We start from the raw sequence: 24,255 nt of genomic DNA, 5'->3' as shown, positions 1-24,255 counted from the left end.
CGACCCTTCGTGACCCCATGGACCAGAGCACGCCAGGCACTTCTGTCTTCCACTGCCTCCCGCAGTTTGGTCAAACTCATGCTGGTAACTTCGAGAACACTATCCAACCATCTCGTCCTCTGTCGTCCCTTCTCCTTGTGCCCTCCATCTTTCCCAACATCAGGGTCTTTTCCAGGGAGTCTTCTCTTCTCATGAGGTGGCCAAAGTATTGGAGCCTCAGCTTCAGGATCTGTCCTTCCAGTGAGCACTCCGGGCTGATTTCCTTAAAAATGGAGATGTTTGATCTTCTTGCAGTCCATGGGACTCTCAAGAGTCTCCTCCAGCAACATTATTCAAAAGCATCAATTCTTCACGATCAGCCTTCTTTATGGTCCAGCTCTCACTTCCATACATCACTACTGGGAAAACCATGGCTTTAACTATACGGATCTTTGTTGGCAAGGTGATGTCTCTGCTTTTTAAGATGCTGTCTAGGTTTGTCATTGCTTTTCTTCCAAGAAGCAGGCGTCTTTTAATTTCGTGGCTGCTGTCACCATCTGCAGTGATCATGGAGCCCAAGAAGGTAAAATCTCTCACTGCCTCCATTTCTTCCCCTTCTATTTGCCAGGAGGTGATGGGACCAGTGGCCATGATCTTCGTTTTTTTGATGTTGAGCTTCAGACCACATTTTGCACTCTCTTTCACCCTCATTAAAAGGTTCTTTAATTCCCCCTCACTTTCTGCCATCAAGGTTGTGTCATCTGAATATCTGAGGTTGTTGATATTTCTTCCGGCAATCTTAATTCCGGAGGACTGCAAAGGCAAAACACTTCAGGCGGCAGCGAAGCCAAGGTTTCGCGAGTCCTTGATATGTTTTAAGCAACCAAGAAAGCAGAAAGGGACAAGGGAGAGGACGTTGCCAAGCAGGGCATAGGAGAATGACCTCCGGTCAGCATGAAGTTAAGGAAGTGGTCGTCAGCCTCTTGCAGCCTTCCAACCCTTGACAGGCTGCGGCAACCGCCTTGGCCGAGCTGCATGCATTTTAAACTACAACTCCCATCAGCCCCCGCCAGCAAGCACGCCTGCCTAGTCTTTTCAAGGCGTGGAATCAGCCTACTGTTGTTATCTGGGGTCTCAGTATGGGCCAAGCTAGCAGAAAGCAATAGAAGTCTTAGAAAATTAGCTTTCCTTTTTGTCATACACACTATTAAAAATGCACGCGCACACATTGCACCTTCCGCTTCTGGGTGATGTTGATTTAATGTTTTATTGAAATGTTGCATGATTGCAGTTTTGATTGTTGTGAACTGCTTTGGCATGCATTGATTTGAATAAATGGTTACATAGTTACACCTCCGATTTGATTTGATTTTTATTTTTTATTTTATTTTTTAAATGATTTTTATTAAGGTTTCAGTAAAAAGTTAAACAGAAAAACATAAAAAAGAAATACACAACTACACAGTACATAATCCAAAAAAAACAAAAAAAAAACACAGAGAACAGAAAAAAAAAAAAAAGAAACAGAACAATTAAAAACAATATCACCTTTTCATTTCCGTTTTTAAGTTTACTTATTTTCTGGACTTCCTCATACCTCCCTCTTTTGTATTCCAGTCCAAATTGTTTGTCCAGCAATTTCTTTTCCACTTTTTTAATCCCAATCTTTAATCTTAATGTAATATAGCATTAAAATTTTACCTCTTAGGTACCAAATTTCCATTTCCTTAAACTTCTTTAATCCTAATCTTTAATCTTAGTCTATCCATAACTTTATCCTGTACAGCTGGAAACCACTTATTTTCAATCCAACATCACTCTAACATTCTTTAATTTTGCAGTGTTTCTGTAGATAATCTTTGAATTTCTTCCAATCTTCCTCCACCGACTCTTCTCCCTGGTCACGGATTCTGCCAGTCATTTCCGCCAGTTCCATATAGTCCATCAGTTTCATCTGCCATTCCTCCAGCGTGGGAAGTTCTTGTGTCTTCCAATACTTTGCGATGAGTATTCTTGCTGCTGTTGTTGCATACATAAAGAAAGTTCTATCCTTTTTTAACACCATTTGGCCGACTATGCCCAGGAGAAAGGCCTCTGGTTTCTTGGGGAAGGTATATTTGAATACCTTTTTAAATTCATTATATATCATTTCCCAGAAAGCCTTAATCTTTGGGCACGTCCACCAAAGGTGAAAAAATGTACCTTCAGTTTCTTTACATTTCCAACATTTATTATCGGGCAAATGGTAGATCGATTTGATTTGATTTTTAATCATACGCTTGTTTTACTTGGATGGATGCTTAATGCCGAATAAAAGCCAGGAGCCATCCCCTGAGGCAATGTGTTGGGCGCCTCATCCAATCACTTCGGAGACAAGGGTTTTTTTGTTTGTTTTTTGTTTAGTTAGAAGACGACGCTCCCACACCTGCCTCGCGCAAAAATAAATAAAGCGGGAGAAGGAAGTTTTGAGGCGGGTATGTTGCTAAAGCATCTGGAAAAGGGCACAGTCTCCTGGCAGGGTTGCCATATTTCAAAAAGTAAAAACTAGGACACCCCAGGTTGAGGGTTGTTGTTTTTTTAATACAAACCCCGAGATTTTTCGATCGACTAGCTAGCCTAATATCCAGGACAAAGCGCCGCCTTTCGGAAATTCCCCCCAGTACATCAATTCCGCCTTTGAAATCCCGTTGATGTCCGGGATAATCCGGTCGTATGGCAGCCCTAAGAGGGAGGTATGGCTTGGAGGGAGCAATGTTTATTATTGTGGGGGCGAGATGCACGAATTTCAGTCCTTTATTCCGTCTTCTCCTGCGCTGAGTAAGCTTTGCCATATATGCCACCCTGAGCAAGCCGACTGAGCCCGCCCCATCCCCGAGCTGCTGCTGCCGCTTCCTCATTTGCTTGCAGCCAACAAACCTCGGTGCTACTAGGACTCAGATCAGCAGGCTCGCAAAGCTGGTCAGCTGGTCATGTGACCAGTAGAAAGCCGGAAGCACGCGGTTTGCAGCCCCCTCTCCTGAGCCTTCGTCCTTGCACCTGGTGTGGTCGTCTATGCTCAAGTGTGGCTCGCAGTCGTGCATGGTAAGCGCGGGATTTGACCGGGAGTCGTTGTCTGGCGGGTTGGAGAGGTGAATGTTTTGCTGGGGATCCCCGGCTGGGAGACAGGGAAGCTGAGCGGGGGCGGGGGGGAGGTTACCGGGATTACCCGTTTCTCTTGAGAATGAACTGTCTCTCTTCTCTGCGATCAGAATCTTGTCTCCAGAACGTGACAAGGAACAACACAAAGTGTGAACAGCCAATAATGCCGTAGTTATGCTCCCCCTCCCCCCAAGTCAATGCATCGCTTTGCCTTTAGCAAAGTTCTTAACGGGTCTGGATAAAAGGCGGATAAAAGCGCTTCCCCCATCGCCAGCCCCAGAGGATGGGGGGCAGTGGGAAGGCACGCGACGCCTTCCCGCTACTCTCCAACCCTCCTGTGGGCTTTTGCGGGAGATGGGGGAATTCCCCCACCTCCCGTAAAAGCAGGAAAAAGCCGTGCGCTCTTTAAAGGGGCTGCGCGGCTTTGCTGGCTTTTCTAGGAGGTGGAGGAATTCCCCCACCTCGCAGAAAAGCCCGCAAGAGCCGCGCAGCCTTTAAAGAGCGCGCAGCTCTTGGGGGCTTTTCCCCAAGGAGGGAGAAGGGACAGACTGTCGGAGTCCGTCCCTTCTCCCTCCTGTGGGCTTTTGCGGGAGATGAAAGAATTCCCCCACCTCCTGCAAAAGCAGGCAAAAGCCGTGCGCTCTTTAAAGGGGCTCCGCGGCTTCTGCTGGCTTTTCTAGGAGGTGGGGGAATTCCCCCACCTCCTAGAAAAGCCCGCAGGAGCCGTGCACCCTTTGAAGAGCACGCCGCTCTTGGGGGCTTTTCCCCGAGGAGGGAGAAGGGACTGACTGGCCATTTCAGTCCCTTTTCCCTCCTGGTCGAAAAGCCCGTAGGAGTCGCGCACGGCTCCTGTGGGCTTTTGCGGGAGGTGGGGGAATTCCGCCACCTCCCGCAAAAGCAGGGAGAAGGTCTTGGAGTAGCGCACAGGCTGCGTGCAGCCTGTCCACTGCTCCCAGAGCTGCGCGGGGGGGGGGGGATCATATTTTTCCCCTTGATTTCCCCCCCTGAAAACTAGGTGCACCCTATGGGGCGAAAAATACGGTACAATCCTGCTTTCCCTTGTAGCAGCTTACCTTGACTTCAGTAAGGCCTTTGAAAAGGTCCCCCATGATATTATTGCAAAACAACTAGTAAAATGTGGGCTAGACAAAGCTACTGTTGGGTGGATTTGTAATTGGTTGACGGGCTGAACCCAAAGAGTGCTCATCAGTGGCTCACCTTCATCCTGGGAAAAAATGACTATTGGGGTTCCACAAGGTTCTGTCCTGGGCCTGGTGCTATTCAATATTTTTATAAATGATTTGGATGATGGAATAGAGGGTGTGCTAATCAAATTTGCAAATGACTGCAAACTGGGAGGGGTTGCTAATACACCAGAGGACAGGGTCAGAATTCAAAATGACCTGAATAGCCTAGAGAGCTGGGCCAAAACCAACAATATGGAGTTCAATAGGGAGAAATGTAAGGTACTACACCTGGATAGAAAAAATGAAATGCACAGGTGGGGGACACTTGGCTTGACAACAGTACCTGTGAAAGGGACCTGGGAGTCTTAGTCGACCACAAGCTGAATATGAGTCAATAGTGTGATGTGGCAGCTAAGAATGCCAATGCAATTCTGGGCTGCATCAATAGGAGTATAGTGTCTAGATCAAGTGAAGGAATGCTACCACACTATTCTGGTTGGTTGGTCAGACCACACCTGAAATACTGTGTCCAGTTGAAGAAGGATATTGTCAAGTTGGAGCATGTCCAGAGGAGGGTGACCAAAATGTAAAAGGTCTGGAATCCAAGCCCTATGAGGAGAGACTTAGGGAGCTGGATTTGTTTAATCTAGAGAAGAGAAGATTAAGGAGTGACATGATAGCCATGTTTAAATATTTGAAGGGATGTCATGTTGAAGAGGGAGCAAGCTTGTTTTCTGCTGTTCTAGAGACTAGGATGCAGAATAATGGATTCAAACTATGGGAAAAGAGATTCCACCTGGGGAATCCAGTCAGGGAAAAAGGGAGGCATACTATGTTTAGGGCACCGTTTCCAGCCCCTTCCCCTTTTCAGGGTGAGCATAGTGGATCCTAAAAAGGGCTGCTCAGTCATGGATACAGCTGCTGAGCTGCTCAACTGCCTCATTCCTTGAGTCAGAACGACTGACCGCCCATGTGTCGGTTCATGACTAGGGGCTTCACATTCCTGCCCCCGTAGCCATTTAGTGATGGCCATGGGGGGAGGGTTTGGGGAGGTTGGGTTTGGTTTTTGGAAGACGCCTGTGCGTGAATTTGTTTTATGTGTGTAGATTAGTGCACGCTGACCAACGCACAGTCTTCGCAGTAGGGCTCTGTTCTGATGGCATGAGTAGTCACGACAAACTGGTGGATCCTATCTGCTGCAGCCTTCATCCGCCATCAGAGCCGTTGTAACACACTGCTTGTTATCACCCGCCTGCTCTGCCGTTGAGGACTTCTTGGATCATTCTTTGTCTAACTCCTTCCCTGTTATGTACTAAGCTTGGATCCTAGAACAATAGGCAAGTAGGATCCTAGAATGCAAGAACTGATTGGCTTGCAGGAAAAGACCAATCAGGCTCCAGGAGGGAAGCAGAATCAGCTAGTCAGACGGGTCTCATTGTGTAAATAATGTATATAAAAGCCTGAGGTTTTGGGGGAAATTCAATCACTGTTTTACAAGCTGCAATAAAGAGCATGAAATCACTACAGGACTCTGAGCATATTTAATTTTCTTTGACCTTACCACATTGGGTGACCCTGCTGTGAGTACGAGATTCCCAATGGCTTCGCTCACAAGGGTCATAGGAATGTGCAAGCCCACTCACCATGACAAGTGAGAGAACTGAGATAGATTGCACTGAGCCCTGGTCTCATTAGACAAAGCGTTCCACCAAAAAGGCTCTGGCTCTGGTTGAGGACAGCTGGATATGTTTTGGGCCAGGGACCACCAGTAGGTTGCTGTTAGATGAGCGTCACACTCATGGGGGGTGTATTGGAAGATAATTCCCACAGATAAGAAAGGTCACAGACTGTTTAGGGCTTTAAAGATTAGCACCAAAACATTGAACCTGATTCGATACTCCACCTGGAGCCAATCCAGCTGATGAACAACCAACTGAATGTGGGCTCTCCACAAAGTCCAAGTAAGAACTCATGCATCTGCATTTTAGACCATTTGGAGTTTCTGGAGCAGTCTCAAGGGTAGCCCTGCATCTCTCTCTCTCTCTCTCTCACTCTCTCTCTCTCTCTATCACATTTATACCCTGCACTCCCCGGCTCAGGTGTACAGAAAGTTAAAGTAGTCTAGTCTGCAGGTGACTACTGCATGGATCACCATGGCTAGGTTGGAAAGGGACAGGTACGGTACCGATCGCCTAACCTGACATAGATTCAAAAATTCCAGTTTGGCTACATTTGTGACCAATTCCTCCATAGAGACAGAAGCATCCAGGATCACACCGGGTCTCCTGATGGCGGCTACAGGTGACTATTGTGCCCCATGAAGAGCTGGGAGCTGGCAAACCAAACAGAAATTATTCTGGCCCAGCCATTGGACGCCCATCTTTAATGGATAGAGATTCAGCCGACTCCGTTTCCTCCATCCCAGAACACCCACCTAAAAATTGGCCAATATATCCAGGGTAGCATCTGGCCAGGGCCATGAAGCAGTAGATCCATGATGTTTGTGGTCAGATCTGTGGTTATGTACAAGATATTTGAATAAAGGGTGAATTTGGGGTTCCCCAATGCAAAAAGTGTGATGATCCATGAGGATCCGTGCTTCAAAACCACTTTTTTGAGCCATGGAGTGGCCAGGAAGCCGTGGATCCGTGTTTTTTGTGGTGCAGGCTGTGCCCATGACCATGATGTGTGATTTGATGGTGAGTTTGGGTTGGCCCAATGCAAAAAGCATGAGGATCCATGAGGATCCGCGCTTCAAAACCATGTTTTTGGGCCACGGTATGACCAGGGAGCTGTGGATCTGAGTTTCTTGTGGTGCAGGATGTGCCCCTGGACATGATGTGTGATTTGACGGTGAGTTTGGATTGGCCCAATGCAAAAAGCGTGAGGATCCATGAGGATCCGTGGTTCAAAACCACGTTTTCGGGCCATGGTATGACCAAGAAGCCGTGGATCCTTGTTTTTTGTGGTGCGGGCTGTGACTCTGGCCATGATGTGTGATTTGACGGTGAGTTTGGGTTGGCCCAATGGAAAATGCGTGAGGATCCATGAGGATCCATGCTTCGAAACCATGTTTTTGGGCCACGGTATGGCCAGGAACCAGTGGATCTGAGTTTTTTGCAGTGCAAGCTGTGTCCCATGGCATGAAGTGTGATTTGACAGTGATTTAGGGGTGGCCCAGTGCAAAAAGTGTGAGGATCCATGAGGATCCGTGCTTCAAAACCACATTTTTGGGCTACGGTGTTGCCAGGAAGCCATGGATCCGTGATTTTTGTGGTGCAGGTTGTGCCCCTGGCCATGATGTGTGATTTGATGGTGAGTTTGGGCTGATCTAGTGCAAAAAGCCGTGGATCCGAGTTTTTTGTTGTGCAGGCTGTGCCCCTGGACATGATGTGTGATTTGACAGTGGGTTGGGTTGGCCCAATGCAAAAAGCATGAGGATCCATGAGGATCCGTGGTTCAAAACCACGTTTTTTGGCCATGGAATGGCCAGGAAGCCATGGATCCTAGTTTTTTGTGGTGCAGGCTGTGCCCCTTGGTATGATGTGTGATCTGACGGTGAGTTTGGGTTGGCCCAATGCGAAAAGTGTGAGGATCCATGAGGATCCGTGATTCAAAACCACGTTTTTGGGCCACGGAGTGGCCAGAAAGCCATGGATCCGTGATTTTCGTGGTGCAGGCTGTGCCCCTGGACATGATGTGTGATTTAACAGTGCGTTTGGGTTGGCCCAATGCGAAAAGTGTGAGGATCCATGAGGATCCGTGGTTCAAAACCATGTTTTTGGACAGTGTTATGACCAGGAAGCTGTGGATCCTAGTTTTTTTTGGTGCAAGTTGTATCCCTGGACATGATGTGTGATTTGACAGTGAGTTTAGGGTAGCTCAATGCAAAAAGCGTGACGATCCATGAGGATCCATGCTTCAAAACCACGTTTTCGGGCCATGGATTTGCCAGGAAGTCGTGGATCCGTGATTTTTGTGGTGCAGGCTGTGCTCCTGGCTATGATGTGTGATTAAACAGTGAGTTTGGGGTGGCCCAATGCAAAAAGCGTGAAGATCCATGAGGATCCGTGGTTCGGAACCACGTTTTTGGGCCACGGTATGGCCAGGAAGCCGTGGATCTGTGATTTTTGTGGTGGATGCTGTGCCCCTGGCCATGATGTTTGATCTGATGATGACTTTGGGCTGATCTTGTGCAAAAATCATGAGGATCCATGCTTCGGAACCACGTTTTTGGGCCACGGTATGGCCAGGAAGCCGTGGATCCGTATTTTTTTGTGGTGCAGGCTGTGCCCCTGGATATGATATGTGATTTGACAGTGAGTTTGGGTTGGCCCAATGGAAGAAGCGTGAGGATACATGAGGATCCGTGCTTCAAAACCACGTTTTTGAGCCACGGTATGGCCAGGAAACCGTGGATCCATGATTTTTGTGGTGGATGCTGTGCCCATGGCCATGATGTTTGATCTGATGGTGACTTTGGGCTGGTCTTATGCAAAAATCATGAGGATCCATGAGGATCCGTGTTTTTTAACCATGTTTTTGCGCCCCTGCGGCCCCACGAAATAGTGGATGCTGTCTACAGAGTAAGACATGGTCTACAGTATCATGGTGGTTTTATTTAATTTGAATGAAAAAATCATATGAATTCACGAGGATCCGTCTTGATCCGCCTTTTACCTTTTTCCGTTCTGAACTGCATTTTGGGAAAGATCCTGCCAGGCAGCCTTCCCCAACATAGCGCCCGCCAGATGATTAGGACTACAACTCCTATTATTTCCAGCCAGCACAGTCCTCCGAACATCGGGAGGGCAACTGCTGTAAGATCTCATGAAGTGACATCTGAAATACAGGCTGACTTCTGCATCCTCTTGACCCACCTAGAATAGTAATAGCCAAGTAGTGTGTGTGTGTGTGTGTGTGTGTGTGTGTGTGTGTGTGTGTTCAAACTCTTATGGTTGTGTAATAGTTTGTTGCCTGTACTCTAAACTTATTCTCTGTTTTTCCAGAAGGCAGGGCTAGTAAATTTCAGCTAAACCTTGGGAGCTGACTGCCTTCACAGGGGAAAGGGGTAGATGCTCTGTCACTGGAGATAATTCTGTTAGGGCTCTTGCTGTAGTTGTTTCTTGCACTGCAGATCCTGCATTGAGCAGTGGCTGATTGGAATACATGAATCCTCCTGCTCTGTAATTCCACCTATGGTAATTGCGCCACACCAGCCACTCCCATCATTCCTGACCATTAGCCATGCTGGCTGGGCCTGATGGGTGTTGTAGTCTAAACTGTCTGGAGGACACCAGGTTGGAAAGTCTGTTCCACACTCTAGAAAGGCTCCACTTCTCCACCTGGCTACCTCTAGTGAAATATTGACTAGCTGATGTCTAGCAGTAGATGGTTTTGCATTTACACTGCTATGTTTTAAGCACAACACTTGCTCCTCAGCAGCTAAGAGATAAAAAAAAAAAAAAAGCTGCACAAGCTCCAAGTGTTGATCTTCTTTAAAATGAATTTTATCTGCATGGTGCCTCCATTATGATGGAACATAATAATAACTCATTCCATGAGTAGTGATTCTCAAGGTCATTTCTTATCTGAGTACAGAGTTTATTATCCAAAGGATAACAGGGACATTATTTTTATTCAGGAGTAACCTCATGACTCCTTGGCCACCCCCAGTTTTTTTACCTTTGACATTGTCTACTCTTTAGAGTTGTTGAGTTTACCTGGATCATATGTCAGTGTGGTTGAGTAGTCTAAGTGATAGTCCGATCCCTTTCAGGATTAAACATTTCTCATAATTTTGGCTGCAAATTCAATTAATTTGAAACTGAAATTATAATCAGGATCAGGCCAACTACACAAGAAATCCAGGGAGTTATTTGCACTGAAGCAGCTTGAGATCAAAGAGGTTACCCCCAGGATCCTTTGCAGATAATTCTGGGAGTGCATCTCTGGGATTTTTCAGATGCGGCTGCTTGGGGCAGAAAATATCTTAGGCTGGCAAGGAATGGACTCTCTTTTGGAGTTCTTGCAATAAGGGGGGCAAAACTCTGAACTAAAAAAAAAGAAAAAGGGATACTTTTCAAAAATCATCTGTTTAACATGGATCATTGAAGCTGATATGAGGAATGTTGCTAATTGTTCAGATTTCTTCTTGAAATAACTCAGGACTTTTTAGAGTTTCATAAAGAGGGCAAGTTTTCCTTATCATTTCCATATTTGCAAGACCGCTGTGGTCTCATTCATGGGGACTGGGCTGGTTGGGGATGATCAAATAGGCAGGACCCATGTAATTGACTTGATAGGAATGTAAAATGAGCTATGCAGCTTCCCAACTGCTCCACTGTGCTGACTCTTCCCCTCCTGAGAAAGGCGGTGGTTGAAACTCCATGAAGCTCAGGCATATCTGCATTCTAGGTGACCACCTGGCTGTGTAGCAGCCATTGTAACAGCTGGGGGAGCTACTGCAACAGCTCTGGGATAGAAACTGCATAGCACCCTGTTCTTCTGCCAAGCATAATAGGGCTGTGGCAGCATAGATGATACTACACGACAGCTAGGCCATATGGCATCACACAACATTACACCGGAAAACTTGAACATCAGGAAACAGTTTCTGTCTCAGTAGCTGTTGCACCAGTTTATCTAATTTTCTGAAACTTGGGCGTTCCATCCTGAACCCACTAGCTGCTACTGCTCCCCAATACTGTCAGATATTATCTGCATGTGTTACTTCCCGCTACACCCTTCTCTGAAGGCTCAGTGGTAGGTCATGTGCTTGCAGGCAGAAGTTTGTCTAACTTTCAGAAACTGGGGCAGGTCATGCCTAGATATCCCGAAACTGCAAGCTACAAACTAGACACTATGCAAGGAGGGACTACAGCTGCATCCTGCCTTTCTTTAACCTCTAATCCTCCCATGGATGTTTACAAACCTGTTTGGCCTTGAGACCAAGGCTGCTTGTCAATATGTGCTTTGGCCTTGTGGTGTGGTTTCAATCTTTGGAATGACTTTAGCGCTTCAGGAGTAGTAGGACCAGAAGGCGGCTCATATTTATTTGATGGCATATATGATGATGAACTGCTGGGCTGGAACCTATGAAGCTGCCTCACACCAGGTCTGGCCAATGCTCCATCTAGTGCTGTATTGTCTACATTGATTAGCAGCAGCGATCTAGGATTTCAGACAAGGAATCTTTCACAACTCTACCTGAAGATGCTGGGGGGTTGAACAAGAGGCCTTCTGAATGCAAGGCAAATGATCATCCACTCAGCTATATCCTCCAAGGGCTATGCAGATCGGAAAGGCAGGGGATCTAGATAATATCTGATAGCACAGGAGAGCATTGTGCTGGTGGTAGCTAGAGGCTCTTGGATGGAATGAGAGAACTTTGAGTCATGTGTTGTACTGTAAAGTTTGGATCATGTTGTACAACTGATTGTACTGTTCAAGTAGGGGTGTCTTCGGATAATTACACCTTTGCTTAATAGACTGAGATGTGCACAAGTGCTTTGTTCCCCTTCTCTCATCCCTTCGTGATCCATCTCAGTGAAATGTAGTTTCGTGTTCCATCCTACACCTGGAAACTAGGGTTATCATCTTTGGAAATGAGCCAAGATCTCAAATCACAATCTGAGGCAGTTCAAGATTTCAGCTTGTTCGAAATAGGTCTACCATCATTTACCGGTTTGGACATGACAGTAAGCCATGGTTAATTGGAGACTTGCTCATTTCACTGAAGCATGCTGTGAAGCAAAAAGCGAAGAGGGTTGTGGAGTGGGGTTGCTGTTACCTTCAATAACCTTCTTATTGAAAACTACTATTATTTGCTCTCACTCTGCAGCATTGATTTATTGATCGGTAGTCATGAAGCTCATAGCGTCTGTACTGCTTGCGGCCTTAGTCATCACCTCCCTGGCCCTGGAGAATGGGCTCATGAGGACGCCTCCAATGGGGTGGCTTGCATGGGAACGATTCCGTTGCAATATTGATTGCAAGACTGATCCACAGAACTGCATCAGGTAAGTGGAAGAGCCTTGGAAGCTCTGCAGCTTAAACATGTGCGGCAGGGGCAAGGGAGGGGAGGAGTGAAGTCCCCTTGCATTTCACACAAAGCTGGATCTGTTTTGCAGGAAGGATGCCTCAAGGAAGGCCCATTTTACTTTCCGTCCATCTCTATTTTATGCTGCCATCTGACTACCCACTAGCTGTGCTCCACTTTTCAACTTTACATTAAAAAACAAACAAACTGGTGGTAGGCTTGATGAATTCTGACGGGCCTGTCAAGGAGGGGGTCGCTTTCCCAAGTCCTCCCTCCAACCTACTAATCACTTACAGGCACCGAACGGGTTATTAGGCCTTATTGACATCTTCTCTGGCACCAGCTACAGAACATCAAACAATAGTCTCATCTATGACATGTTCTCTCCTCCCCTCGGCAGGTTAATTTGAATATTTATAGGGGCTGGGGAATCCTGGCAGCCAGCCAGCCCCATCACCTGCTCCCACTTGGGGGACTAATTCTCACCACCTGCCTGAGGGGCCCCACCCAGCGATACCTGCTTACAGAATCACTACTTCATGACAGGGCCAGGCACATTTCCCCTGACATCATCTCTGCTATGTTCAATGTGGAGAAATAAAAGGGCAGCGAGCTTATGTTTTACATTGGGAGGGATGTTTGCTGAGTGGAGTTTACTTCTGTGTAAACATTAGAAGGATCTTGACCATGAGGAAGAGCACTGCTGGATAATACAACATTATGTTCAAGTGCTTGCTAAGAAATCTTGTTTATTTGAATAAAGATTTAATACTGTGTAATGTATTCTGACGTTGGCATTGTAACGCACATTTATTTGTAATGCACATTGTGTTTGATGTGGGAAGTTTTTGTCTGGTCTGGACAAAGTCAGTTTAACTGTTGCTTGAGGCCTGAACTGGCATCTGTATGTTCAAATTCTCGGTATGCTAAAGAAGGAGAGAAGGAATATATAACTCACTTGCTAGGTGAAACTTTAGACTTTTCAGTAAGACGGTGTCTGGTACGAAAGCCAGAGGGAAGATATCCGGGGCACAACAAGACAAACCCACAGAAAAGGGTTGGAAAAAGAGGATTCCAGCACGGCCTTCAGTTATTGTGTATGACAGGCACAACTGAGGTGGAGAAGATAAAAGGACAATCAGGCTAAAGCTGTCTTAGATTAACATTAATAGTTGAATAGAAGCAGTTGGTATTTAAAGTGGCAGCAACAAGTTGACAAAGCATATGCTCATTTAGAGAAACAATCCTATATTTAAATCACCAGAGAAGCTTGGGGACTTAATCTTGTAATAAATAAACATAAACAGCTTTGTTAAACTTAACATTTGTATATGACTGTCTTTGTACCGTGCCTGTACAGTGGTACCTCTGGTTAAGTACTTAATTCATTCCAGAGGTCCATTCTTAACCTGAAACTGTTCTTAACCTGAAGCACCATTTTAGCTAATGGGGCCTCCTGCTGCCGCTGCGCCACCGGAGCACAATTTCTGTTCTCATCCTGAAGCAAAGTTCTTAACCCAAGGTACTATTTCTGGGTTAGCAGAGTCTGTAACCTGAAGTGTCTGTAACCTGAAGCGTATGTAAGTGTTCAGAGGGGGGAAAGGAAACTGAATAGTGGCAGTGGCATGGGTTTAGGAGAACCATTGGAGAGGGAGTTTTGTTATTGTACATTAAGTACATAAAATAAAATATGAAATGCAATACGAAACTTCCATTTTAATTTGTTGTACAGTGGTGCCTCGCAAGATGAAATTAATTCGTTCCGCGAGTTTTTTTGTCTTGCGATTTTTTTGTCTTGCGAAGCACGGTTTTGGAAAAGTTTTGGAAAAGCTTCAGAAATCACCAAAGTCTTCAAAAAGCTCAAAAAAGGCTACCACACCGCGTGCTATGAGTTGCTCCTCGAAGTCAAGTCGCAACTGTATTAACGGTTTTAAGAAAAAGGAAACAAACTTGCAAGACGTTTCCGTCTTGCGAAGCAAGCCCATAGGGAAAATCGTCTTGCGAAGCAACTCAAAAAACCAAAAACCCTTTCGTCTTGCGAGTTTTCCGTCTTGCGAGGCATTCGTCTTGCGAGGTACCACTGTACAGCTGTGGAAGCTCTCATGGGCAAAGCTTGCCACCTGTTGGTGAAAATAGGCAACTGCATGCTTGCCTTGGTTGTACAGCCCTGCGTGGTTGCTCTTTTCCGTGTTGTTCCCTGTGGCCACAAATAGTTCAGGGTCACTTGGATGTTGTTTTTAACTTGCTTTTCTCTTTGTGGGGCAGTGAAAAACTCTTCATGGACATGGCAGATCGCCTGGCAGCAGACGGCTGGAGGGAGCTGGGCTATGTGTATGTCAATATAGACGATTGCTGGATGGCAAAACAGCGAGATTCAACAGGGCAGCTGATTCCAGATCCTGAGAGGTTCCCTAGTGGCATCAAAGCCTTAGCAGATTACGTGAGTGATTCATAACTCCTGATGGTGAAGCAAGATCCGGGGCATCTCCCATCCGTGGTTTTTAAAAATGTATTTTGTGCTTTTATATATTGATTTGATTCTGTGAATCGTTCCGAGACCTGCGGATATAGGGCGGTATATAAATTCAATCAGTCAATCAACAAGAATCCCCTTCTAGCCATCAGTAGTGAGGACTAAAAAACTTGTGAAATCACGAGTCCCCAAAGCAACCAGGTCCTCTTCCTTCAGTGGCTTCAACTTGCTTATTCAGAGTAGCCTGCAGAACATTCCCTCCAGTTCAAAAGCAGCTTTCATTTAATTCTAGCATCCTTGATCTCCCGGCCCACCTGGATTGTGGCAAGAAAGGTAATAACAACAGTTGCTTGGGCCATCATCCCTAAACCTAGACATGTGGAGAAGCAGAATATGAACCAGGCAGCTGTTGGATTCAGGGGGCAGAGTTGCCCATGATTATCATCATCATCATCATTTTATTATTTATACCCTGCCCATCTGGCTGGGTTGCCCCAGCCATTCTGGGCAGCTTTCAGAACGTATAAAAAGCATAAGCATCAACCATTAAAAACTTCCCAATACAGGGTTGCCTTTAGATGTCTTCTAAAACTTGTGTCGTTCTTGATCTCCTTGACATCTGATGGGAGGGGGATCCACAGGGAGGTGCTGTCCAAATCACAAATATTTGCTGTTAGTTGTATCCAGTTCCCACCTGGCTCATGCTTGCCTTTCTGCAGTCATGGGAATGCATATAGTTAAACTGTGGAACACACTCCCACAAGAGGCAGCGACCGTCCCTAACTTGGATGGTTACCAATGGTTGCTAGCCATGATGGCTGTATTCTCCCTCTGTGGTTGGAGGCAGTAATACCATTTTCTGGAAACCACAGGGCAGGAGAGTTGGCCACGGTTGACCAGGCATTTGGTTGGCCACAGTGAGAACACAGTGTTGGACTAGATGGGCCATTGGTGTGATCTAGCAAGCACTTCTTTTGTTCTGATGCTCATTTCTGAGCTACGCTGAGCGTAGGAGAAAAGTCCTGTGCGAAACAGCCCCAAAGCATGTACTGGATGTCGGAATCTCCATTCGACTGAGCTGATAAGGCTCATCTTCGGAATCGCCTCCCGACGATTAATTGACGACCTGATCCTTTGATAAGGCCTTAGGCATGTCGTCCCAGCAGAGTTCCCAAAACAGCATGTGGAAGAGACAAGAGGTTTGGGCTACATTGTTATGCTTTATTTTCTAGCTACGCAGAGAGCAAAGAAATATACATCCTCTCCCTGTGAGAGCAGAGAGCAACTGAACAAAGGAACAAAGGAAACAGGAAACCACTAACATCACATCCTGTCTCCCTTTCCCGTGAGACTGCAAGGTCTCTGGAATGTAAACAGAGTCCTGTGACTCCCAGCAGCTGCTCAGTGAGAAACAGAAACTAGCACTGGATATGGGTCCCATAAGCTCTGAACATGGGCTGCGAGTGAGAGATGGGGAAATTATGAGGAATTTTCTCCATATTAGCTCTATTCCAGAGTGAGCGGTACCAAGCATCCACTGTAAGCTTTTGGGTGGTTTTTCATTGAGTTGTAATAACTTTCTGCTGCCAAGATCCTATATGAGGCCAATTATTTTGACGTTGGTATCATCAAAAATATTCAGTAACATTAATTTTGGACAATAAACAATTGTTTCTTTACAAATAGTTCTGTCAAAATCGAATTCCAAAAATCTTGCACTAACTGCCATTCAGTCCACCATAAATGATAATATGTACCAAGTTTATTGCAAGCCCTCCAAAGAATTTTCTGATGCGGAAATAAAACATTTTTGACATTTGCAAAGAAGTCCTATACCATCTGTGTAATAATATTAAGGCGTTTTCCCTAAGAAAACTGGAAACAGGTTTTAAGGGCCGAATCTGATTTTACAAGTATTTTATCGTTCCCACACTGATCATGTAGCTATGTTAACTAATGATATTTTTAATCATAGTTAAACACACTCCAGAGTATCCCCTAACCTCCAAATTGCAAATCTGGTATTCCATTTTTCTGTTATCAAAATGGAAGTGTCATAGTGGCAGAAAGTATGCGAGGGTAGAGAGTCTTTGTGCTGACCACCTCCATCGCAAGGATCCTTCAGAAGGGAGTTGCTGCCAGGAACATTATGTGCAGGTGTATTTTGATGCATTGAATAGAATGATAGTTTATGAGTCATGGCAGAGGGGAGAGCATGTGTACAAATTCAGCTGGTATTTGTTTGTTTTGTTGCTTTTTAAAAATGCTGTTAATATTATTTTATAGATATGAACGCTGTAGTACTTTGTGAATCCTATAATATGATTTTTAATTAATAAATACAAATTGGACTATAATTTGATATTTTTATTTTACTTTATTATTTTTTAATTCAAGTATTATGATTGGATATTTAATTGGATGTTTTTATTGGAAAATCAATAAAAATGATTCTTTAAAAAAAGAATCCTATAATATGATTTTTGGTGTAACACTGATGTTTAGCTTTTTTTTTAGTTGTTTTGTTAATAGAGGGTAATTGCTTTATTTGTGATTTGCGATGGTTTTGCTGATGATTTGTTAAGTATTTTATGCGATTTATGCTGTATTTCATTGTGATGTTTCATTATGTAATTTTTATCTTTTGTTTGTAAGCCGCTTTGGGATTTATTTGAGTGAAAAGCGGGGTAGAAATAGAATAAAAGTAAATAAATAAAAATGGGGAAAGACACTCAAGCATGGCAACCCACCAGCTGCTTTGACTGGTCGACATTACAGTTTGTCCATGGGAGTCCCCGTCCATCTTTCAAGTTCTTCTTTCTTTTTGTAGGTGCATGCCCGGGGCCTGAAGCTCGGCATCTACGGTGACTTAGGCACCCATACTTGTGCAGGGTATCCCGGCACAACGCTGGACTGGATTGAGCAAGATGCCTCGACATTTGCCCAGTGGGGAGTGGATATGCTGAAGCTGGATGGCTGCTATTCTTCAGCATGTCAGCAGGCTAAAGGTAAGGACTGAGGCTTCCTCATTGCCTCTGTTCGCTTTATCCTGCCCCCTTCAGTGCTCCATCTCCATCATGCCTGGGCCTAGACTGACCCCGGCTGCTTGATCTTGATCTTGCTGATAAAAAATTTATTTGAATCCGCTTTTGATCTGTGTGTTTCTCAGATACAGTGGTATCTCGGGTTACATACGCTTCAGGTTACATACGCTTCAGGTTACAGACTCCACTAACCCAGAAATAGTACCTCAGGTTAAGAACTTTGCTTCAGGATGAGAACAGAAATTGTGCTGCGGTGGTGCGGCAGCAGCAGGAGGCCCCATTAGCTAAAGTGGTGCTTCAGGTTAAGAACAGTTTCAGGTTAAGAACGGACCTCCAGAACGAATTAAGTTTTTAACCCGAGGTACCACTGTGTGTGTGTGTGTGTGTGTGTGTGTGTGTGTGTGTGTGTTAGTTACACAAGGTGTCATTCATTATTATTATTATTTAAATCTGGTTTAAGAGGAAATCTGAATTTAATACAATCGTGTTATAAGGGTGCTATCTAAATCATTGTCAGGGTAGACTCATTTAAATAAGTGAACAAGTTTATTGATTTCAGTGGGTCTGTTCTGTCACTAACACTGGATATCATGTTATGTCTAGATATTCTTTTTAAACCAGAATCATGGCCATCTTTAAAAACATGCTAACTGAAAGGCATTTTTTTTTTCATTTAAAAAACGGAGTGGGGAGGGAAATAACTTGATTTCTGAGTTATATCTATAAAACACACAATATGCCTCATGTTGTGTTTTTTATTGTGGGGTTTCAATTGGATCCAAGTAATCACAAGGGCAAGAATACAGGAGACGGCATTGTGTACCTCACCAGAATTATCCTTGGAACCCAAATAGATTTTCTTGTTTTCCAGTTTCCATGCCTGCCCCCTTGCAACTTGCTCAGTTTTCAAATGATGAATATTCTTTATCCCTAAAAGGTTATCCTAGAATGTCCAGTGCTCTGAACGCAACAGGCCGCCCCATTGCCTATTCCTGTAGCTGGCCAGCCTATCGAGGGGGACTTCCGCCCAAGGTGAGGCCTTGCTGAAGAGGCTTTGGGGCTGAGGTCACCTCCTCGGTCCTTTAAAGCATGTTCAGAATTTTGACAATTTGGGTGGAGTGAGCAGGGATCCACAAATCATTGCCCACCACTGGCCACCAATCAAATGCTTCTTAAGCTGATAAGAGACAGGCAAGACTTCCAGTCTGACCTTGTGCTACACTTTTGTAAGCACTCTGGAAACAGCTCAGCTGACAAGGAGCAAGACCTCAGTCCTCCCTGACTCATCATTCCATATCCACAAAGGCAACCATAGGGGCGAGGGGAGGGGTAGAATAAAAAGCCTCCAGGACAACATCTATGATAGTTTGTGTCTCCTTCAAGATCAGGATAGGTTATTTTGATTCCCCCTATATTATCCTCACAATAACCTTGTGAGGTAAATTAAGCTGGTAGTTGATGACTAGCTGAAGATCCTCCAGTAGGCTTCATGGCTGACCAGGGGTTAGTAACTGACCTAAGTCCAACACGCACACTGCTTTTTATTTTATTTTTACAGTGTAAATTAGCCAAAAAGTGGTTTCTCTTTGAGTGGTTTTGTCCAAGCGGAGTACAGTAACTAGAACAGTGTTTCCCAAACTTGGGTCTCAAGCTGTTTTTGGACTACAATTCCCATCAGCCCTGACCACTGCTTCTGCTAGTTAGGAATGATGGGAGTTGTAGTCCATCCACAGCTGGAGATGCAAGTTTGAGAAACATTGAGCTATTAGGGAAAAGAAGAGGAGGACATTATCTGCCAATGTGAGCTTCCCATGGGCTTCTTGTTGGCCGTGTGGGACAGAGAGTGCTGGACTAGTTAGTTGGCCAGTTGAAAAAAGCATGGCTGGATCATCTATTGGCACCATTTCTGTCTGTTGATAATCCTAGTTTGCAGCACCTGTTTTGGGATACTGCTTCAGGGTGCAATATTACTATTTGTGGTCAGTTTCCCCATACTTTTTGTGCTGGCTGGGGCTTATGGGAATTGTAGTCCAAAACATCTGGAGGGCACCAGGTTGGAGTGACCTAGACATGGTGATGTTGAGCAGAGGAGATTAACATTGAAGCTAGAAGAGAGATGGTCTCAGAATTTCTAACGCTAGAAAAACTGCACCTCGCCCTCTGTTTCTCCAAAGGGTAAAGTGTACAGCTCTATTGGTAAATAACTCATTTCACATCTTTTTTCCAGGTGAACTACACACTCCTGGCAAACATATGTAATCTCTGGCGAAACTATGGTGATATACAAGACTCTTGGGAGAGTGTCCTCTCCATAGTGGATTGGTTCTCGGCCAATCAGGATGCACTTCAGCCAGGGTCTGGCCCTGGCCATTGGAACGACCCAGACATGGTAATGCTGAATTGAGGAGCTTAACATGAAAGCTAGGAGAGAGGGAGAGAGACTGTCTCAGGATTTCTAAAGTTAGAAAGATGCAGCAGAGACTCTTGTTGGCAGGAATTCCTCTGCTCTCAACATCTTGCGTAGAAGGGCTGAAGCCTGTAAGTTAAGTGATTTAGCTGGCTTTTGTGTTTCTTTTTGAGAATCCTTCAGTCTACTGCAATCCCCATCCTTCTACCCTGGGTTGTTTATAGCCTTCCCTTCTGTGACCTCTAAATGTTTTGCAAATAAACATATGTTGCATCATTTATTCTGTAAGGTGTGGAGAGTCAAAGAGTTCCGCATGACACAGAACTTCCCTCCCCCAAGAAATCTCTCATCTTCATGCAAACATACAGATTTTATGGCTTCTGAAATGTTTACCAGTCTCCACCCGTTTTCAGGTTTTTTCTTTCGAGCCTTCAAAATTTACAGTAAACTGTGAGTTCCCTGGATGCTGTGCATGGCAGCCATTTCTGATCTTGAGCACTTGGTCGCTGAAAATATATCTTAGAACATCTTTAGAAACATGTCCAATTGGTGATGTGCATATAGTCCAGCGGTGTGCGGTCATTGGACTAAGGGAACTATGCTAGTCCCCTAAATGTTCGCCTGGTGCCTCCTTCCCAAAGCCCAGGAAGCTTCTGCCTGGCTTAGGGAGGCCTGTTGCCCATGTGTGCAACATCAGGACTTCACAACATCACACACATGGCATCGACCCCCCATGTCCCTCGCAAGCTAGCACCTCTGGCCCTAACTGTTCCCCTATGAAAAATTTCACTGCATGCCACTGATATAGTCCTAGTGGCCTGTGCATGCAGCGCCTAGACTAGATTTACCTTTTAAAACAACATTTCTCAGAACATGCTGTACAGAAGTGCTGCTGAGAGAGACTAATATTTCACATCCTCCAATTCAAAGCAAATTGTATTGTGATTTTAAACCAGATATTTATAGATTTTAATGCAGGTTTGATGACTGGAAAAAAGAAACACGTCTGCCCAATCACAGTGAAGTGAACTAGCTTTTCTGATTTCTGTTCAGTGAACTGGAGCAATGTTCTTCAACCTCAGGTCCCAAGATGGTGTTGGACTACAACTCCCATCATCCCTGACCATTGTTTAAGCTGGCTGAGGATGATGGAAGTTGTAGACCAGCAGCATCCCAGGAAGCAAAGTTGACAAATACTGAACCAGAGCCTTCTCTGAATCAAGCCAGCACCTCCTTTTACTTTCATCCTTCACTTCAATCTCATCCTTAGTTTCAACCTCCTTCTTTGTCCTGCAGCTAATCATTGGAAACTTTGGCCTCAGCTATGAACAGTCCCGCTCCCAAATGGCCTTATGGACTGTCATGGCTGCTCCCCTTTTCATGTCCACGGACCTCCGCACCATTTCTGAGCAAGCACGAGAAATTCTACAGAACAAACTGATGATCAAAATTAACCAAGATCCCCTGGGAATTCAAGGACGCAGAATCCTTCAGGTAGGGAAGGACTGGATCCTGTAGCTCAATAGATAAGCATAGCCTGTAAACCTTTGGAGCTGGGAGTGCTGTCTTCTGCTTTTTGATCTGAGGGGGAGTGGTAACTTGAGCCAAATGTGGGTAGTTCATTTTATATCCTGACTTTCTTCCAAGGCATATAATCTTAAAGGGTGCAGTTAGACTCTTGTGCACTTTTTTCTGCAGCGTATTTACAGAAGTAGACCTACAATTTAGACCGTACCGAGCACTGTTTGCTATTGGTAACAATATCCCGTTTCCAGCCACTTAACAATTTGCAGTGTTCAATCCCTGGTATCTCTAGGGAGAGCTAGGGTAGATTTCTGTCTGAAACACTGCCAGTCTGTGTAGATAATACTGAGGCAGATGGACCAATGGCCTGATCCAGTATAAGGCAGCTTCCTCAATTCCTTGTGTGTCCCAGAGGAGTGTTCCCGTTACTGGCACGTAACTTCAATCTGCTTTTGTAGGAGAAATCTCGCATAGAGGTGTTCCTGCGCCCCCTTTCCCAGTCAGCCAACGCTCTGGTTTTCTTCAGTCGGAGGACAGACATGCCGTATCGCTACACCGCGTCCCTCACCCACTTCAATTTTACCCAGAATGCTGTGTATGAGGTAAGAAAGAGACAAGGCTTATCAGTATCTTGGAGTAGTCCCTATCCTTGCACACCAGCAGGGCTGCTTCCTGTCCTGTGTAGAGGGAGGAAGGAGGCCTTTGGGGTGCAGACTCCACACACATCATCTTCAAGAACCTGTATGTTAATGGCGTGTCTCAAAGAGTCTCTGCATTACCATGGAGAAATCTCACTCTCAGCCTTCCAACCTTGAGGCCCCTCCCTCTAGCATTCATCTTCCCCTTGCCTACCTTGGATTAGGCCTGGTGGATAGACACAACAGAGCAGCAATGTAATAAGTGCTTTGAATAGAGCCACACTGGTGTTGCTTCTCTGCATGGCCCACAGATTTGTGATTTGGCCATGCAAATGTTTGTCTTTTGTGTTTGGGGCAGATAGCGGAGTTAAAATTAGCATGGAGCTCTTTACCCATGGTGCATTTGCCCCACAGAGCAGCCTTCACCACAATTTACATTTTTTAAAGGTGACCATATCCTTGTTGCTTCTTTTACCAGTGAGCTGTGCATTTGCAGCAGTATCAAGAATACTACTGCACAGCAAGCTATAATGCAAACCAGAAACTCACCATCAGAGTTTGTTTGAGGTGGAGGGGTGGCACAAAACAGTGAGATGGGGAATTAAGTTTTCTATCATTTTAAAATCCATCTTGTAGATTGCTTTAGCACTTTTCCATTTGTCTGCTATCATGGCTGTGAAATAGCAACTGTATCTGGTATGTTCAAAGCAATGTATCCATGTTCGTTCATTTATCTGTATACGTATAATATACATCCCCACAGTTAACTATGTCCTGTCACAATGATTCCTTCTGTTTCAGGCACAGGATGTGTACAGTGGTCAAATTATCACTGGCTTGAAGGCTGCCGATAACTTCACAGTGGTCATTAACCCCTCTGGAGTAGTCATGTGGTTTGTCTACCCAACAACATACCTTGGCCAGCCGTCCAGCTTTGTGAAGCAGCTGCCTGAAGCCAGGAAGTTCCATCCTTCTGCCATGTGATGCCAAAAGGCCAATCGCTAGCTGCTACGATTTCTCAGCAAGTCAGGCCAGGTGCGAAAGTGATGGCACCTCAAAGTGGGGCAGGTGGGTGGGGTCAGAAGGGGGATTTTACACATGCAGTGTAAAAACTGAGACAATGCACCATTTACCTCCAAGGTGCTACTGCCTGATTCTATAGATCCACTTGGAAGTTAAGTCTTAACTTGCACCACAGAGTTGCAGCCTTAACGGTAGCCAAAGGCTTTGAAATCATTGGAAATTGAAGTTTAGATCATCTTAAAACAGTATATGGAAATTTAAGATATTCATGTCAGTGAAAACTAACTTGCCTGGAATTTTCCAAAATTGGTCTGAAAAAATCTAATTAAGCTTCAAATTAACCATTTTCTTCTTTCTTTTCTCCTCCATGCTGCAAGTATTTTACCTGTTGTAGTATCTGAGGCAGTTAGGTTTCATAGTGGAGCACATGGAGAGACACCCAAACACTCTTATCCATATCCAAGACCTACTAGAACCCACAACAGCAATTCACATCTTTGAATGTATAGTTGTAGACACCACTCTTATGATCCTTTCTTCATGCTGAGAGTACCAATTGTGAAAGCTAGCATTTCAGGTCACAGGGATCTAGTTAGTCTTTTCCTTGACATGCTAGCATATCAGCAAGGCAACTTATGGAAACAGTCAAAATAGGCTTGCATGCATTCAGGAAGGATTTATCACGTTGCTGAACAGTTTTGGGTTTTAGGAATATCAGTGCCCTTCTATTTCAGACAACAGATCCATCTGGTTCAACTTCCTGGAAGCAAAGGCAACACACTTCTTCTGTCCCCCCCCCCC

The 24,255-nt window shown here is 45.0% G+C and overlaps 1 protein-coding gene across 1 annotated transcript; it reads left to right on the top strand.

Annotated features, from left to right (window-relative positions):
* The first annotated feature begins 2,905 nt into the window (after nucleotides 1-2,905).
* NAGA (alpha-N-acetylgalactosaminidase) lies at nucleotides 2,906-24,255 on the top strand. The gene is made up of 9 exons (XM_080971916.1): nucleotides 2,906-3,060; nucleotides 12,148-12,325; nucleotides 14,611-14,785; nucleotides 17,649-17,826; nucleotides 18,800-18,894; nucleotides 20,090-20,251; nucleotides 21,566-21,763; nucleotides 22,252-22,395; nucleotides 23,233-24,255. The coding sequence occupies exons 2-9, from the start codon at nucleotides 12,171-12,173 to the stop codon at nucleotides 23,413-23,415; spliced, it is 1,290 nt and encodes a 429-aa protein (XP_080828042.1). The 5' UTR covers nucleotides 2,906-3,060; nucleotides 12,148-12,170; the 3' UTR covers nucleotides 23,416-24,255.

Source organism: Podarcis pityusensis, assembly GCF_964106645.2.
Source record: "Podarcis pityusensis genome assembly, chromosome: 10".
Classification (NCBI taxonomy): domain Eukaryota; kingdom Metazoa; phylum Chordata; class Lepidosauria; order Squamata; family Lacertidae; genus Podarcis; species Podarcis pityusensis.
This window is presented reverse-complemented; position numbering and strand designations above follow the sequence as displayed.

Bases quoted from the DNA above. Each gene is read 5' to 3' on its own strand.
- NAGA (XM_080971916.1), top strand. From the start codon at position 12,171: ATGAAGCTCATAGCGTCTGTACTGCTTGCGGCCTTAGTCATCACCTCC. The intron at 17,827-18,799 runs GTAAGGACTGAG...TATCCCTAAAAG, and splicing joins AGCATGTCAGCAGGCTAAAG to GTTATCCTAGAATGTCCAGT. The intron at 20,252-21,565 runs GTAATGCTGAAT...TTTGTCCTGCAG, and splicing joins ATTGGAACGACCCAGACATG to CTAATCATTGGAAACTTTGG.